Source organism: Lichenostomus cassidix, chromosome 3 (assembly GCF_008360975.1).
Source record: "Lichenostomus cassidix isolate B80296 chromosome 3, HeHo_3.0, whole genome shotgun sequence".
Classification (NCBI taxonomy): Eukaryota; Metazoa; Chordata; class Aves; order Passeriformes; family Meliphagidae; genus Lichenostomus; species Lichenostomus cassidix.
Window position 1 is genome coordinate 55,029,556 of NC_139483.1, and position 17,837 is coordinate 55,047,392.

General features: G+C 40.6%; 1 protein-coding gene and 1 long non-coding RNA gene across 2 annotated transcripts in view; one reads left to right on the forward strand and one right to left on the reverse strand.

Moving 5' to 3' along the window:
- The window catches only part of MTHFD1L (methylenetetrahydrofolate dehydrogenase (NADP+ dependent) 1 like), a 141,538-nt gene that overhangs the window by 71,226 nt on the left and 52,475 nt on the right, over positions 1 to 17,837 (reverse strand). The window contains exon 20 of the mRNA XM_085055848.1: positions 11,958 to 12,069. Within this exon, the coding sequence (XP_084911974.1) occupies positions 11,958 to 12,069 (112 nt within the window). The remainder of the gene's footprint in view (positions 1 to 11,957; positions 12,070 to 17,837) is intronic.
- LOC146439743 (uncharacterized) lies at positions 999 to 11,039 on the forward strand. The gene is made up of 2 exons (XR_014850891.1): positions 999 to 1,139; positions 10,575 to 11,039. It is a non-coding gene; the product is annotated as an uncharacterized LOC146439743 (long non-coding RNA).

Sequence of the window (17,837 nt, forward strand, 5' to 3'; positions counted from 1 at the left end):
ACAAGCTACCATCAGAGCCTATCACAACTCAGAGACAAAACCCATTTAAGCTTCATTTCCCACCGCATGCCGGGCTGTAGGTGCTTCGCAAGCCTTCAGACGGGCACGGCAGGGAGAGGGGGGCAGCCCAGGAGCTCTGCAGCCGCCTGCACTTCCCCTCGCCCTCATCACAGAACAAAAGCATTCTGCACCGACAGCAGGAGGGTGGTGTCGGCCGAGGCTGCGGCGAATGCCACACAACAAAGGGCCGCAGCATCACGATGATCAATGCTCCTGCCACTTGCGCAATCACGCACGGCACGGAGCCATCCATCACCGCGCAGTGCTGAGCTATTCGCCCTGGGCAGCCATTCGCGGGGGTAAAACCCCCCTGACTCTGCACCGAGGTACAGCGAGAGCATTCTCCTCTCTGCCCTTCTGAAATCCCGGGGAGCACTTGCTTGTTATGATAATGATTTTGCTCATGACTTAGGCACTGTCTTTTCTGTGCACTCGTGTACTCAATCCTTCTCCTAGAAGGACAAACAGGTTCTGGCTTTATTTCATTCCACTTTAGTCTTTGCTAGGAGACAGAATGCCTTTCTTTCGTGATTGGCCTGGGAGAGGACACCAACAACACTGTCCTTGACAGCAAGACTACATGTTTTAGAAATTCATGGAAAAGGGAATTCCTGTTATTTACCCCCAGGAAGAAGAGTGTTCCCCTGCGTGAGCAGTTTGTCTGGATGTAAAAACGGCCTAGTAAAACATTTGATGCAAAGGCTGTAAATTACCCTACAAGACCATCCCAAGAGCTTAGCTGGAGAGCTCTGTGAGCATGGAAATTATTCTACACAGAGTGCAATACGTGTATCAAACACATACAAAATTTAAGATATCAATAAACAGAGAGATGTTCCATGGAGACAGAAAACACCAGGTACTGTTAGTAGTATTTTAGGAGACAGCAAATAATGCCTAGTAGTGAGAACATGCAGCATAAGCCACAGAAGAGCAGAGGAGGATGAAAGAAGCAGGCTGGTAAAACCCACAGTGCTGCACAGACCGTGAAATAGCCACATGCATGGAGAAATGCAGCAGAAGCAACTTTGGAACTCATGGAAGCTTTTCAGATGTAAGCTCTCTGATACCTTTTGCAGGTAAGTGTTAGTTTGGTTGTAATCATCTGTATTTTTAAAATAAACTATACAAAACTGCTATTTGAACCGCTATGCAAAGTGTAAGATTGATGATGTGTGACAAACTTACGAATATGTATTTACTGTTTTCCCTATAAATTTTGGATAAGGAAAAGGAACTCAACTGGTTAAACTTGCTGTGGTAAGTAACTGCATCTGTTCAATGATATGATGTCATGTGTAATTTATCTTACAGAAAGAATTAGAAACTGAGGAGAGAGAAGGTACTAAGGTCACATGCCAACAGATTCCATCTTCCTACGTGGAAATCCCAGTTAAAAACACAGTCAAAAACCAAAATCAAACCAAACCATAATTCTGCTGGTTTACAAGACAAATCCTTTGAACTGCTCATAGATAAACCAATTCTTTAATGTCTATTGTGAATTTATCCACTTAACCACAATTCATGTAATCAGGGCAGCAGAATTGCCATTGCAAACTACCCATTACCATTTCTGAAATATTTCTACATTATTAGTTGATCCCTCCTTACTACAGATTATAAATTATTCATTTTTTTCCAGTTCCTCTTCATAATTGCCCATCATCTTGTCATCTCAGCTACTCTATCATCCTTTAGCCCTCCCCCACATTTTTGTGCTTTCTTGCTCCTTGTACAGTGAAGAACCCCAAAACGTATACTGAATTCCTAATTGGCTTCTGGAAAGGCTGAACCTGCAGCCCTTGATTTATGAAGCTGTTACTCAGTCTCTTGGGAGCTCTGTTTGAGATGCAGTAGATGGAGGCAGCACAGATACAGTGTCCTCATGCATGTAAAGCATCTGCTCGTCCCTGAAGCTTCATTTCCACTCAGGGCTTGCAGCCAGTGCCATGCTGAAAATACATTACAAGTATGTGCCTTATTCATGCAGTTAGCAAAGCTGAACACCTTGAGATTGTCAGCTTCAATAAAGCTGTCAGCATAGAAAACCAACAATAAAGGGACCAAAAAATAGGCCCACCATATAAAGGACAGGTAGGCCACCCAAAATTAAAAAAAGGCTGTAACCTACATTTTCTCTTACTGCATCCGAATCTAATCTGTTTCCTCAATCAAATCAAATTATTAAACAGCACTTTTATAAAACTGCAAAAATTAAATTACAAGGTCAGGGCAGTAATTTGACCCTGAGATACCATTTAGGATATTAATATTTCCTCTTAATGTATTATTTTATAGAATCAGAGAACAGCTTTGAACATTTTCAAATATGGTCAACATCTGACCTTCAAAAGCACTTTGGCTATTTGCCAAAACAACACTCTTCCCATTAACAAATCATACTAGCCATACATAACCTAGCATTATTTGCAATCTCATTAACATGTTTAAAAATGGTTTAGAAACAAACTTACATCCCTAGACATAAATTATTGAACTTTTCTTTAAAGCTAATCCCACTAGGTGATAAGACCAGATATGTAAACAAACCTACTTTCTGTTTTCATGAGAAATAACTATTTTTCTGCCATTACTTTCTGTGAAAAAACCCAGCATACAATAATACATATAGTTTGTTGCCTAAAAATTAAAAAATCTCAGCAAAACAACAATTTAAAGTTAGCATATTTTCAGAGAAATCACCGTATTTTTCTTTTATGTTGTATTACCATGAAGTACTTCATTTCTGAGGCAAAACAAAACATCTGTAAATAAAAATACTTGGAACCCTCAGCATGTGCATTTTTCTGCCAGGAACATCTAAAGACATAACCTTAGCCCTAACATCTAAAGATATAACCTTAGCCCTTTTCCCAAACCACATTATTTTAATTGGGCTGGTAGAGAGGGTAGCCCAGGATGAGAGGAAAACATATCTGAGTTCTGATCCTCAATAAGGAAATGTAGCTTAAACAATATTTTTGAAATACCTGTTAACTGAGCTCTCAGTGTGCCTGAGCTTATGGAATATGAGTGGAAAACAGAAAATCATCTCTGCAAAACAGAAACTTGTACAAGATGATATTAAAACTTTGCCTACTATAATTACCATAATAAAAAATGGAAATGCATGTATTTATGTCCTTTCCACATTTCACATTTTTATTGACTTCTGTGGAGTCTTGATTAATTAAGTCAGCCATTCCAGAAGTAAAACACACAAAGTAAATAAACAAACATTGGCCCCTCCATATGTGTACCTTATTAACAATTTTAATTATGAAAGCTTTCAGAAAACAAAGCACTTCTGCCTGCAGATTCAGAACGAGTCAGAAAATAAAAAGCAAAAACTGGTTTCTCCACCATGATGTAAATATCTGAAGAAACCTAATTCTTATACAAGTTTTCCATAAAAAGAATATTAGGTTTCAGTATCAAAAGGTCAGTAAACCAAACAAACAAAAATCTAATAAAGAGCTAACATTTTCAACTGATATTAAAAATAAACCATCCACTAAAATTAAAATTCAGCCTTTGAAATGGGACTTGAACCCTTTATGCATACTCTGCCCTGCTGACCCTTGCTAAAGGGTGTAAGTCTATATGAAATACTCACAAATGGAGAGAGGATGATGGATTTTCTGCCAAATAACCCCAAGCAAAAGTAACGCTCTTAGCTAGGGAGCCTGCTTTTATTTCCTTTAAGTGATGAATTAAGAGAACTTCCTAGCACACATGATGTTTTACTGTTTGCATTTTTTAAACCACTGGTTCTTTCCTTCTTATAAATAAAAACTGTACAACCAGTAGGTAACAAGAGAAAAAAAGGAACTGCTTCTTATGTGTTGGGAATTTTAAAACTAGGTAGGATTGCTAACCTGGGGAGGGAAGAGAAAATAAACTGGACAGAAGTTGCAATGTCATCAGTTTCTACTCAGTAGAATGCTATTTTATTTATCAGGAACTGGGCAGTGCCTCTACTTTGTGAATGAATGACAGATCCTTCCTATATATTTTTACCTCTGGGTAACTATCCTGAGACTGAGAAGAATGGATAGCCCTTAACAGTTGTACTCTCCATTTAGTTTATGAATATCCCTGCCAGAGGGAAGAGTTGTGTTAATCTCTAACATGTTGTAGAAGAGATCAGCACACAGGACATTAAAATACCATGTCAGCTTGTAAGTAAATTCCTGATGCATGTTTAAGTACTGGCAGCTGCCATGGCTCTACAAAAGCCCTGTTACCTTAAAGGTCCTGTAGTAGCAGTGCTTGTCATCTCCCCATTTGCTATGGTGAGACAGTTTCTGCCCCCAAAAAAGTTCACAAACTGAAAGAACACATTGGTAAGAATGGGATTACATGCGCAGGCATAGAGGCTGAAATTACTTGCTTAAGGCCAGAAAGCTAGTCAAGGATGGAGGTGGGAATAAGATGGATGGCTCCTGTCAGGCACTGCAGTGCAGTGGCAGACCAGGAGATCTCCATCAGAGACTGTGTGCTGCTGGTGGCAAGCGATGGACTCGGCAGCTTTGTCTCCTCATCTTTCACTGGGCAAGTAATGCTCTTAGCTAGGGAGCCTGCTTTTATTTCCTTTGCCAAGTGATGAATTAAGAGAACTTCCTAGCAGACATTTTCCTCACAGCACCAGCTCCTCAGGAGACAGCCAGCTCTAGTTAGTTACCAGCCAGCCAGAAGGAACACTCACACCACCCTTCCTGCCTCCCCAGCATCACCACAGCACATCCCTTAAGCATACAATCCTATCCCAAACACTATCTCACTACATCTCCCTTTTACTCTGAAAACCCATATGAAGACAAGAAAACGCAGCTTTCTCAAATAAGCTATGCTTGCTTGTGACCCAGCCAGCTCAGTCATGGTGTGACACTTCCTTCAGCAAACAACTAACACACGTGTGCCCCTTCACAGCTCCTAGTCTGAGAGATAACTGTATAATAATTCCTTTTCCAATGAGGTACAGAGCAGCATCCATCTGCATGGAAAAAATACCCCACACTCTTGAAAATAACTGTAACAGAGTGTTACAGAAAAAGAACAAATGAGTCCCAACTAACCATGGCAACCCAGCCAGCTTACCAGCAGCAAGAGTTAAAAATCCTAGCTAGTTTCAAACTGGAGCTCAGTCAGTTTATGAAGGAGATCACTTGATATGCTTGTCAGATAAAGCACAGAACTCAGCTAAATGGCTGATGATTTATAATCATATGTTATTTTATTCCTGTAAATTGCCTCTTGTAATTCTGGATATAAACTACAGACTTGGGAACAAACATTTACAAATATGCTTTGTAGCAAGGAAAGGCTAAGTGAATTTCTAACACTTTTTTTTAGATGTATTTTTTTTTAAAGGGAAGAAGGTACAATCTCACCACCGATAGTCCATAATTTAGGAGGTTTTGTCTTCAAAATAGCACCACCTCCCCTGACTGGGCAAAACATCACTTTTTTATGCCAAGTGTAATATTAGTTAGATATAATTCAGTAGTTCATGATCAATACCAGCTTTCAGTTTTGAGTTCAGCTTTGCATAATTTATATGATTTCAAATTAATTCAGCTCTGAAATACAGTCACATATAATACTGAAGTCAATGCTAGAATGCTTCCTGACACAGAAAAACATTCAGGACAGCTCTCTTCTACTCAGTCTTCCTTCTGAAAAGCTTTATTTTGCAATGTATGCTAAAGAGCAGGAGAGAAAAATTATAGAAATCTGCAGTGACAATGTGGAGTCGGAACTTTCTCAAGGACTCTGAACACACAAAAATATAAGATTTGATTCCCATTTTGCATAATAATTAATAAATTATTTCAAAACTGTTTTAAGCACTTTCTGCAATGGAAAGTAATTGAAATCATTGTCACCTGACTTCCATTTGCAGTAAGCTATGAGCAAGCATGATCTGCACCCAGATTATTTGTGACAAGGCACTAAGTAAACTCAGCTTTCAGGAACTCTGACTTCATGCTAGTGAAGAAAAACACATTGCACTGCATTTTGTCTCTGAAGACTTTCCTGCTTACTGGTAAGAAAATTTGCTAAGATTTTAAAAGCATGAAGAAGATGATTTTTTTGTTTCCACTTTACAACAAGTGAAAGGAATGGAATTTACTTTTACCTCAGCAGTTGTGAGGAAGGTAATAAAAAGGGCAGTCTGGATGTGAATGGCACCACCACTCACACGTGAATGGCACAGATTCATGGCTCTTCTAGCAGTAATGGTACCTTATTTTTCAGTTTGTGGTACCACTGGGACTTGTATTATTAGACCATGACTTTAGGAGCCTTGCAGCAATACCAACTAACACAGTATCACCTTCCCTCACCCCCCACCGCTGTCACAGTTGTGCCCAGCACAGCTGCTTGAGCAGCTGCACTGAGAATGGGGTCAGAGAAAACACTGTAAAGTTGTGAACATCCTTTTCCTAGTTTGTAGTAAACACATATCAGAGTAGGAAAGTAAAACCTACACTGATAGTGCCGTCAGCCACCCCGTACTGTGAAACCTTAGCCTTGCACTAATAACTAACACTCTAACAAGAAAAAGCACATTGTTCAGAGACCAAAATATTGAAATGCAATTGCGCTACATTTTGGGCTTTTTTGTGAAAATAAGAGTGAAGAAGTCAGAGATTAAATAAGGCAAACTAGAAAGATGCTGGGCAGATTCTTAAAAATTAAAGCTTTCAGGAGGGTCACTGCATGGAACCCCCTTCTAATGGTATAAAGCAAAAAAATATTAAAAATAAATCCTTGAACTTGACATTTAAAAGTAATAATATCACATGTACTACTGGTGCCAAAAGAAGTTTAGCCAAAGTATTTGGCTTTATTTCCTTTTTTGGAAAAAGCGTACAGTAAAAAATGGATTGAAGTATCTTATGACATTAAAAAAAAATCTCCTGAAGATTATTCACTTAGTGTATTAAACACATACAATTTTTATAAGGTGCTTTATAAACTTGTTAAACAGTGTCCACTCTGAGAGTATGTAAAATGGATACCCTTTGAAATACAATTTTGCTGCACTGAAGAGATGCTTAGAACAGCTAGCATCATTAGCTTGCTCTAACAAGAGTACCAACACAATAAAAAGAGTCAATTACTTCACTTATAAAAATTTACTGCTTCTACAAATTCTTTCGAATTACACCAAATGGACCAAACTAAGGAAAAAGCCAGAAAGTGAACCTTTCTTAAGTCAGCAATAGTTTGCAATAATCCCCCTCTTGTCACCTGATAAAACACACCAGCACAGCATGCTCTCAGCAGTGAATGCAACGTGCTTATCAGGAGTAGCCAAGAAAGCGTTCAACAAACATGATGTCCAAACCTGAAAAACAAACTTGAGAAGAACTTTGCTTTCGGATTCCAAGGATATACTCATGCTTCACTTGTCTTCTGATTTACAACAACCCCTTGCTTCAGCTGAAACACTAAGGGATTAAAGAGATGGATGGGGTAATCTGTTGAGTTGTGTAGTGCAATAACTTCTGACACACTGACAACTCAGGAAAGTCCCGAGTTTAGAAAGCCACAAAACCTACAGTTCCAGGGACACAGGTGCTGCAAAACTCATGCTAAGGAGAGCACAGCACTGCACCAACATTTCTCCCTCTATACCTTTCTCATCTGGGCCACCCGGGGAACTGGGCATCTCAGCCTCAGCAAAAGGTGCTGCTAGGTTTAGGGGTCATTTGCAATTTACACCAGGTGTAGATTTCAGTATTGACCAACTTGTCTGGATCAGCTATGAGTGTGACCATCCTACATTAGAGAAGTAATGAAGAACAAAAGGGGAACAAAAGAGATTAATAGCACACAGCAAATCAAAATCTCAAAAGAAGTAATTGCTTAAATAGAGATATACTTCCCCACTCAATCAAAGCGCAGAACTCAGCCGTAATGCCAAGCTCCTTTCCCCATCACTGCTGAGAGGTCAGCTTTCCTTGCTGTTTAACACTTTAAGGTGCACCAAAACCAACTGACGTAGAATCGGTCAACCAGACCAGTTTAGCCAACCTTTCATACAAACGGAAAACAAAACGCCAGAAACACATTTCAGGCTGGTGCCAGAGGGGCTAAAGAGATGTGTGAGAGACCACAAAGCTCTGATGGCAATTGTGACAATGGCTACATTCACTGTGCTGCAGCGTGGGTGCTCCCCATGCAGGGGCTGCCTGCAGCCATCCTCTGTGGGCCACACTTGCCCACAGCAAGGCTGGGGGGGAGTCTGCAGGGAAACACTAAGTGTCTGAGAGGACAAACAAGGGCAAACCAGCCAGTGGCAGCTGCAGCATTGCACTTAGAGTTCAGTGGAAAACTCAAAATTAGAGCAAAAAGACTGAGTTATCGGTGCATAGCAACAAGGCTCAGGAAAGAGAGAAAGGAAAAGCTGAGCTAAAAGGCTTAAGCTATCTAAAACCTAATGAGGGCCTGTGATTCACTTGGATACCTGAAAGTGAAGCAGGGAATGCCTCCAATTAGGGAGAGTTCACAACAGGACTCAATGGTTAAACTTCGTTTAGATTTTTTAAAGCAGACTGTCTGCATCACTGCTACCTGACACTACTCAAAAGGCACAGCATGCTGCCATTCCAGCTGAAAAGCAAGCAGAGAAACAGACAATGCAGGCCAGAGAGAGAAAGTAAGGTTTAAAAATAAATTTTAAAGGAACATTTTGAGATGGTTTCTTTTTTTTGCCTTGGCCGTGGCACATGGTCACACAAGCAGTTGGATCTACACAAGATTGGTTTCTCACTGCTGGCTGTCCCAGCTCACCCTCTCCTGCACCAGCTCTGGTGTTTTTGTGACTCTGGGCTGAACTGCTTCTGCGTTAAGTCAGCAGAAAACTAAGCCAACAAAAAGGGCAATAGGTTTCTGCCGGGATGTCATGCAAAAACAGTTGAGCACAGGCTGAGAAAGGAGACAGGCTTAGCTGCTCTGGCAATGCAGACTCAGTCTGATCAGCTAGTGCATTCACAGTAGCTTTACTGGCACTTGAAAGCTCCAAATAAGGCTTTAATGTGATAAATATTTATTTCAGAAAAAACACCATCTTATGTGGCATTATCTCATCTTCTCCCTGTCACACAAAACTGTTTGCCCAGACACTGTCTGTGAGGGGGAAGGAAAGGGATTTTTTTGTTGTAGTTGTTTTCAATAGAGACCAAGTCTCCAGTTTAGCATGTCATGTGGCTCTGTGAACAGGTGTGCTGGTGAGAGAGAGAGGGGAAAGAGAAAGGACTGGAAACAAGCAGCTGGAGGAAGGAGAGTGCTTAAACCAGGACAGAAAATTAAAAAATCTATATTTGCAAAACAGTGTTGCAAATTCAAGCCCTGCTATTCTCCTTAGTACTGTCTACATGCTTAACAGGAAATTCTGCTCTAAAATAAATAGGGCGTAAGTGAAAAAAAAAAAAAGGTAAAATGCTAAATATATAAAACAATAAATATATGAATTAATATATTTTATATATTGATCCCATCTCAGAGTGAATGACCTAACATATGTACATTAAGATATTTATTCTAGTATACAGGAAAATAATTTAATTGCAGACTATGTTGCAGATTTCTTACATTCCTGCTTTGGATGCAGCTGAGAGCAATCTCATAGCCTGTGGTCCCCAAAATGCCTCTCCCAGCCACGTGATTCTGTAAGACACCTTACTCTATTCCTAGCACTTTTGGATTCTTTCCTGAGCTTATGCAACCAACCTACATGGCAGAACGTGAACTGTAATTGCTCATACAAGATTTAATGAGTGTCAGATCTAATGTATGAGAACAGTGATGGAAGGGAAATGTAGAGCAGTGAAAACTTACTTTTAGCAAGAGTAACTAAACTTATTCAGCTATTTACCTAACTGAGGAATAGCTGTTCTGCACCCTGGCTGTCTGAATTAACTACAAACTACAGGATCAGCTTTCCCCACGGAATTTCAATGGCCATACAGGGTTCAGGCAAACTCCAGGAATGTAGTGGAGTTTCTTGCTACCTGTGTGCATCCACAACACACTGGGCTCTCTGTTTGTATGGATGTCACACCAGTGTGGACTGGTGCACACTTTGTAGCTGTCATTTTAAACTTCAATTGTGTAGAGTAGAATAGGATAGTATTTAATAAACCAATGAGTGCTACACGTAGTCTTTGCCCATGTGCTCTCTTGCCACCAGTAAAAATGTATTTTTTTAAATCATAAAGCTTATGGTTATTACAACCATTAGAACAAACATTTACACTCATGACTACCTGTACAGTTTATTTAAGTAGACCACTCTATGAGCTATTGCTTTTAATAATCTAACAAGGATCTACAAATCATGCTGAAGTTCCTGGCTCTGCAGAGCAAAGGCAGTCTTATTCTGAAGCCAGTTTCATGGGGATTTGTGTTCTGCAAAATAAAATCTGAACAAGAGCCCTTAGCTGGCAACGCACAAAGGTTTTCCTATATTGAAGCTATGCTGCTATGTCTCCCAACAGAGAAATTGGAGCCAAAGACAAACAAAGCAGAAAAGAGCGTTAAAGACAAACAGGTGGATAAGACCAAAAAAAAGCAAGAAATGCAAGGATATGCTCTCAATGCCTGAGGGAGACACTCAATGGAAGGGAATCCAAATCCAAGGCAATACATTTTGGGCTTCGAATCCTGGATCAAGACTCAAGACTGTTGCCAACATGCTTTCATTCAATTGATACACAACTGACTCCTCACTTGAAAAGATTGCTCACTGCAGAAACAAAGTCACTTCTCATGGCTCATGAAAAATGTTAGCTACCCTAAAAAACGCATTTAGCTCTTCATTCCACAAAGCCATGTAACAACAAACATGGCACAGTGAAACACTAATTCAGCTATCATTAAACAAATGTATTCAGAGTGTAAAATGTTCCTTGAATGGATGTTTTATTAACAGAGAGAAATAAACAGACTCTTAAGCTGTACAACACTGTAAAAACCATCCTTTCCTATATGTAGGTATGACATAAGCATTTACATACATGTTGCTCCACTAGTTTAAGGGTGCAAGCATAAGAAACCTCATGTTTCACATGGCTGCATCTCTTCAAGAGCACAGTTCCACAGGTACTCAGACTTCAGCTTTAGGATTAATGTAATCCAACCTCAGTGTTCAGGACACAGAAGAGAATGGCTGCAGCAGTGCAAAGGCTTTGCTACTGCAAAGCAGCAACACCCCTTTTATTTAATTAATTCTAAGGTTTAAACACCCAACAGTTTTTATAAAAGCTAGTTCATCGTTCAGCCACATGTTTATTTTGCCTGCAACTGTAAGCTCTATGTGTCTATTGTTGCTTGTGCAGGCTGAATTCCTAATACAAAAAGAGTCTGCCCACTCAAATGCTTTCATGGGAACATAAGGGACTCATGGAGAGGTTTAACAATGCAGCTGGACCAACCTAATGGCTCACAGCCACCAAAATGAGGCAGTATTAACCTTTCTTCTACCTTTCCTCTGCTAGTCCTCTACGCTGGCTCAGGGACATCTGACCTCTGATTTGGCTGAGTTTACTGAACTGGCAGACAAATAATTCAGCAAGAAGAAGGAATGGTTTCTGTTGGTTTATCAAGTGGGGCCAGATACAACAGGACACCTCTTTCAATGCAATCCAGGCATTTGACTGGTTCAGCCACCTTGTGGAGCCTCAAACATGGTAACGGGACAACTGGAGACTAAAGGCAGAAGTGCTTTTGGCTTTTAAAACATTCAATTGAAGTTTATTTTATGCTAATACCAATAATAAAGTAGTATTCTTACCTTTAATTGTTAATTTTTCCATTCAATTGCATAATTTTTTGCCAATTTACCAACAGATCATAATACAATAAACTGAATATTTACTTACCTACAAATCCTTTCTCTCCAACTAATTTAAGGGCAATTTTATCCGCCAAAACAGAAGAATTTCCATGAGCAATGTTAGCAAAAGGTCCAGCATGAACAAATACTGGTGTTCCCTGGATGACAGAAAAATATACGTAAGTAATTCAGTGAATAGATGCCATGGCTTAACCCCAGCCAGAAACCAAGCCCCACACAGCTGATTTCTCACTCCTCTATCAGTGGGATGGGGCAGCGAATCAGAAGGGCTAAAGTTAAGAAAAATCATGGGTTGAGACAAAGACAATTCATAGGTGAAGAAAACACTGCACACACACAAGCAAAGCAGAACAAGGAATTCATTCCCAGCTTCCCATGGGCAGGCAGGTGTTCAGCCATCTCCAGGAAAGGAGAGCTCCATCATGTGTAATGGTTGCTTGGGAAGACAAATGCCATCACTCCAAATGTTCCCCCTTCCTCCTTCTTCCCACAGCTCTGCATGTTCAGCACGGTGCCATATGGTCTGGAATACCCCTTGGGCCACTTGGGGTCAACAGTCCCCACAGTGTCCCCTCCCAACATCTTGTGTATGCCCCAGCCTGCATGCTGGTGGGGTGAGAGACAGAAAAGGCCTTGACTCTGTGCAAGCCCTGCTCAGAAATAAGAAAAACATTTCTGTGTTATCAGCACTGTCTCCAGCACAAATCCAAAACACAGCCCTGTACTGGCTGATGTGAAGCAAATTAACTCTATCCCAGCCCAAACCTCAATAATTCTGCAGACTAATGGAAATTATATATTAATCAAAGCACATACAGCAAGGAAGAGCTGTTACACAATTTAGGGGTCCTAGGTACATCTCAGGTGCTTGAGACCTCATTCACTAGGTGTCAGAATCTGCTTCATTCCTAGAAACCTGTAGGTAACTTATACGACTTCCCCACCCAGTCTTGTACTAATTAATGTTTCATATTTCCACTGCTCTAATACTGTGGTGTACTATTCTGACACAACAAGCACTAAATGCATTGCTGCAGATACACAAGTAAAAGCCCAGCTCTGGGCCTGTTCCATCCCTGTCTGCTCCTGTTTTCCCCATTGGCTGCAACAGCCACTCCTGTGCAGGCAGAGGAGCCAGCAGAAGCTATGAGGGACCAAAGCCAAGGGTTAAGGAGCTGGAGAGGGAGATGGCACGGGATGTGCTGGGGTGCAGTGGGGATATTGACACAATGGAAAACATTCACTGCTGTTGGGAATCCAGGTGCAGAGCCAAATCCTCCTGCACTAGAGACCATGCAAATACACAGGGAAAGTTGACTCTTTAGCATGAACCAATCTAAACCAGGGAAAGGAGAGGCAAGAAGTAAGCAAACTAACTAGGTATAGGAAGTTTGTAAGGTAGGAAGCCGTTCTCAGCTTCCCTTATGTTTTTGGCAGACATCCCAAGGAAAGGAGAAATTAGAAAATAAGCATCCACAGAAAGGGATTAGGGTTAGGCGAGATTACATTAACTATTACTTTTTCTCTAAATCAGAATACACAATCAGACAGAAGGATATAATTTCAGCTATTTTACTACAAAATACTTAGGCAAGCAAATGCCCATTGCTGCGTTTATGCCTCTTAAAGTGCCCAGCTGATGAAAGAAAAGAAAGCAGACAATTTCACATTATCTCCATCAATGCCCTTCTCAGATTCTGTACTAGGAACTGCTGCAAACCTTCAAAATTTCAGGCAAACTACAAGGCAACCTCCCTCCAGTTTTGACCAGAAACACCAGTTAAAGAGGACAGTGTTCCATGGATCTGCTGCAGGGCACATCCAACAGTCCCTGAACCACAACTTGGGATCTATTAGCCATATAATGCAAGCTGGTTCTTCCCTCTCCGCTCCCCCAGCCACCCCAGTAGGTTAAGGCAACAACCTACAGAGGAAAATCTCTTATTTCACTACTGCGTTCCCTAAAACACTAGTGGTGTTTTAGGGAAAATATGGACATTTTAGTAATGATGAATAGAAATTATATACAAAAATGATATTTCAACAAAAAGCATCTCTTCTTATTGATTTCTTTGGAAGTAATAACATACAATTAAATTGCTTTGCTCAGAGGAAAGACAAGCAACTTTTTAGCCACTGCCACATGCACACACATGGGTGTTCTCCAGAAATTACACAATTAAACTACAATTCAGATAACTCTGCCTGGTACAAAAAAGTAAATAAAGGAGAAATCATGCCCTGTAACAAGAGAATTGATGTATATCACTATAATAATAACACAGTGAGTTCACAGTGTTTACCTAGGATTAGGATTTTTTTGTTTTCTATCTGCTAATTGACACATACTGCAATATCAACTGGGATTTTACACAGGTATGCAAAAATTTAACGTGAACTATGTATGCCATGAAAGCTTCTTATTTGTGCATCCATCTAATAAATGCTCTGCAACATATGTTATCCCTATCCCAAAGAGCTTCTAACATACAAAATAAAATGCAAACAATTTCCACCAAACTAAGTTTAACCTTTACTTCTACTTTAATCCAGTATTTACACTTCTGTCATTCAAGTAAGACCACAAGCTTTCAGCTACCAGATTCATATCCATAAGGTTTATTCCAATTTGTCTTTTATTACTGAATAAGTCTAATTTTACTCTTCCAATCCTTAATTTCTTGTGATGCACGGACAAACAGCCACAGCCAGTACCTGGGCAGCCCAGCACATACTGCAGCAGCCATGCAAAGAGAGGTGCCAGAAGGGTCTCCCACTACATTCCCTGTGCAACTGTGCTTCCAAGAGTTCATCCACACAACACGGATAGGAAGGAAATTTGGACTGCAGGATCCAAAATGCAGAATACTCGAAGTCAAGAGGCTCCCATGACTAACTTGAAATCCAAACACACTATTAAATCACTGGCATATACATGCTTCCCTGGAGCTCTGAAATCCACTAGAAGAAAAGGAAGCTCTATTGGAATGGTTTTTTTTTACAAGAGCAGTCCTGGCAGAAAAGTAAAATCTAGGTAGTGAAGGGAGTGAACTCCAGCAGGACCTCGGGAGCCTCAGGCACACCCTGGAACAGGGACAACACTCTCTTCTCAGGCCAGCTGTAGTGACTGTGCCAGTCAATCTGTCCCACTTATTTTTTGCCATTTATTTTTGCTACAGTCTTGATAAACTATATGGAGAACCAAACAGTGGCACAGGGATGCATTCTGCTCACTGTTTTCAGTACAGAAAATTTTATTATCCAAGTTTCAGTGAAAGAAAATAAACCCAGAATATCAATAAATATCTGAAGTTATCTGGCTGCTAGAAGGATGTTTATAATACTTATTACCATCCTTCTCTCATCTTTACTGTGAGTGGCACTTCAAAAGTAACACAACAAACCATCCTAGAGCTGCCAGCCTGCAACTACAAAGGGTTGTCCTGTAGAGCAGCTGCTCTGTTAAGCGTGGTATAAATAAATGCTAAACATTAAGGGATCAGTTGACAAGAGAACAAATCTGTCATGAGAAACATGGATAAACACTGTGAAATCATTATGTACATTCCAAACAAAGTAATCTCAATTCTACAGTGCTGGATATAAGTTCCACTGAAGTCTGCGGTTATTGTAGACATATTGCCCTGCGTCTCCCATTTTCTGATTTTTGCTGTCATTCCTGCATATAGAACACTGTCAGTCACTAACACTTTCAGGCAGTATTGCTGGTGACAGAGTAGCAGGGCTGTGATGGAAAGCAACCCACCAAGAAAGCCCTCTAAAAACCAGCAAATTAAAACACACATCAATTCAGGCATGAAAAAAAGCATTGACATAAGTTGCCAGTTCAGCTCCACACAGGACTGACATTTGGTCGTGTTTGATTTACGACCTTCTAAACCTCTTCTCCAGTGCATGCTGACATCCATATAAAGTTGGTGCAAATCTACCAAGCATGTTGTTCTCCCATTTCACAGACCCTTAGAAGCAACTCCTCAGACTTCCACAGCTTAACACAATTCCCATCTACAGGCTTGTGGCCAGATCACAGAGGAGTGCAGCTATCTCAGCAATGGCTACTTCCAGTCACTGCTACCCACAGACACTGTGACTTACAAATTATGCCAAAACAACTGTCAGCCATCCAGATCTCCTGCTCCCCCTCTTCTGGCAGTCTTTTTGCCATTCCCCAAAGTGATCTGGAAGAACTGCTTTGGTGAACAGTTTCAACCCTAATTGCAGACAGATCCATGGTGCATTCTGAGTTTTATTTGTGTTCTCTACAATCATATTATTCTGTTTTCCCACCACCTATGTGCTGTAGGATCCCATGGGGCATCAGGCATTGCATCGCCAGCAGGGCAAGGGAGGGGATTGTCCTGCTCTGCTCTGCATTGCAGCCTCACCTCAAGTGCTGGGGGCAGTTTGGGGTGCCACAGTGTAAAAAAAGACATTAAGACATCAGAGAGCATCCAAAGGAGGGCAACAAAGATGGTGAAAAGCCTTGAGGAGAAGCTGCTTGAGGAGCAGCTGAGGTCACTTGGTCTGTTCAGCCTGGAGGAGACTGAGGGGAAACCTAATTGCATTTACAGCTTCCTCACAAGGAGAAGAGGAAGGGCAGACATGATCTGTGGTGCTCAGCGACAGGACCCGAGGGAATGGCCTCAGATTGTGTCAGGGGAGGTTTACGTTGGGTATTAGAAAAGGTTTTTCACCCAGAGGGTGGTTGGGCACTGGAAAAGGCTTCCCAGAGAAGTGGTCACAGCACCAAGCCTGATAGAGTTCAAGGAGCATTTGGACAATATTCTTGGGCACATGGTGTGACTCTTGGGGATGGTGCTGTGGCAGGGCCAGGAGTTGGACTCAGTGATCCTTGGAGGTCCCTTCCAGCTCAGCTGATTCTGTGATTCCACATGAGAGCAATGACACAGTCCAAAAGGACATCAGCCAAAGCACAGCACTATCTTGGAAAATGTTTGGATAAACTGGGGATCTCCATTCTTGGATAGGAGACTCATATTAGCCTACAAGCCAACAAGTATTCAAAGGGTAACAAAAATTCATCTTTAATACTCAAAGTGGAGGAGCGGACCATGAAGCAGCCTTCTGAGCTGCTTTAGTTTGCTGTTTTAAAAATAACTTTGTGAGAAGAATTTGGGGGAAAAATGTATCTTTGGGTAATGTGGTCAGGGTCCTGCTAACAAGCAATAGCGTTTGATGAAAGTTGGCAGATGTTTCAGCCATAGCATAGATTAGACTAGAAAAGAATACCACATAAAAGGCATTTTACTGCGTAGAAATATGAATATAAAGAAATGCAGGGAAAAAAATAAATGCATGCAAGTCCCAGAACCAAATGCCTATCGATCAAAAGAAACTCTTCTGACATTTATAATTGTCTTTTAGAACACTGCAACAAATCCACAGTATTTTCCAACAGATGTGCAAATAGAGTGACTAAACAGTCAGAATCAAAGCTAACTTGTCACTGGCACTTAACACACACAATGTTATCCCAGTGGTGATTTAATACTCAGTTCTGGCTGTGACATTCTTGATCCTATGTGACCTCCAGTTTCTGCTGTTGAATGTTATATTAAATTCTGACACACACATACATTCTTCATACAACCACATGAAAGAACAGGTATTCTTTGCAGGGGAAAATAATTAAGATGGCTATAATAAAATAACATAGACTTAAATTTTATTTTTCTAATATTCCCTGAGACTAGGAAATTGTCCCCATCCAAACACAAAAGACAAAAGGTAGTTACCATTTTGACATGCTGTAGAAAATAAGACATTTTTAGCAATTGGCAATTGCACTGGTGATCTGTCTGCATTCTTCAGCTTTTCACTGTATTGGGAATTGTTGTGAAATATTCCAACTATGTAATTTTGA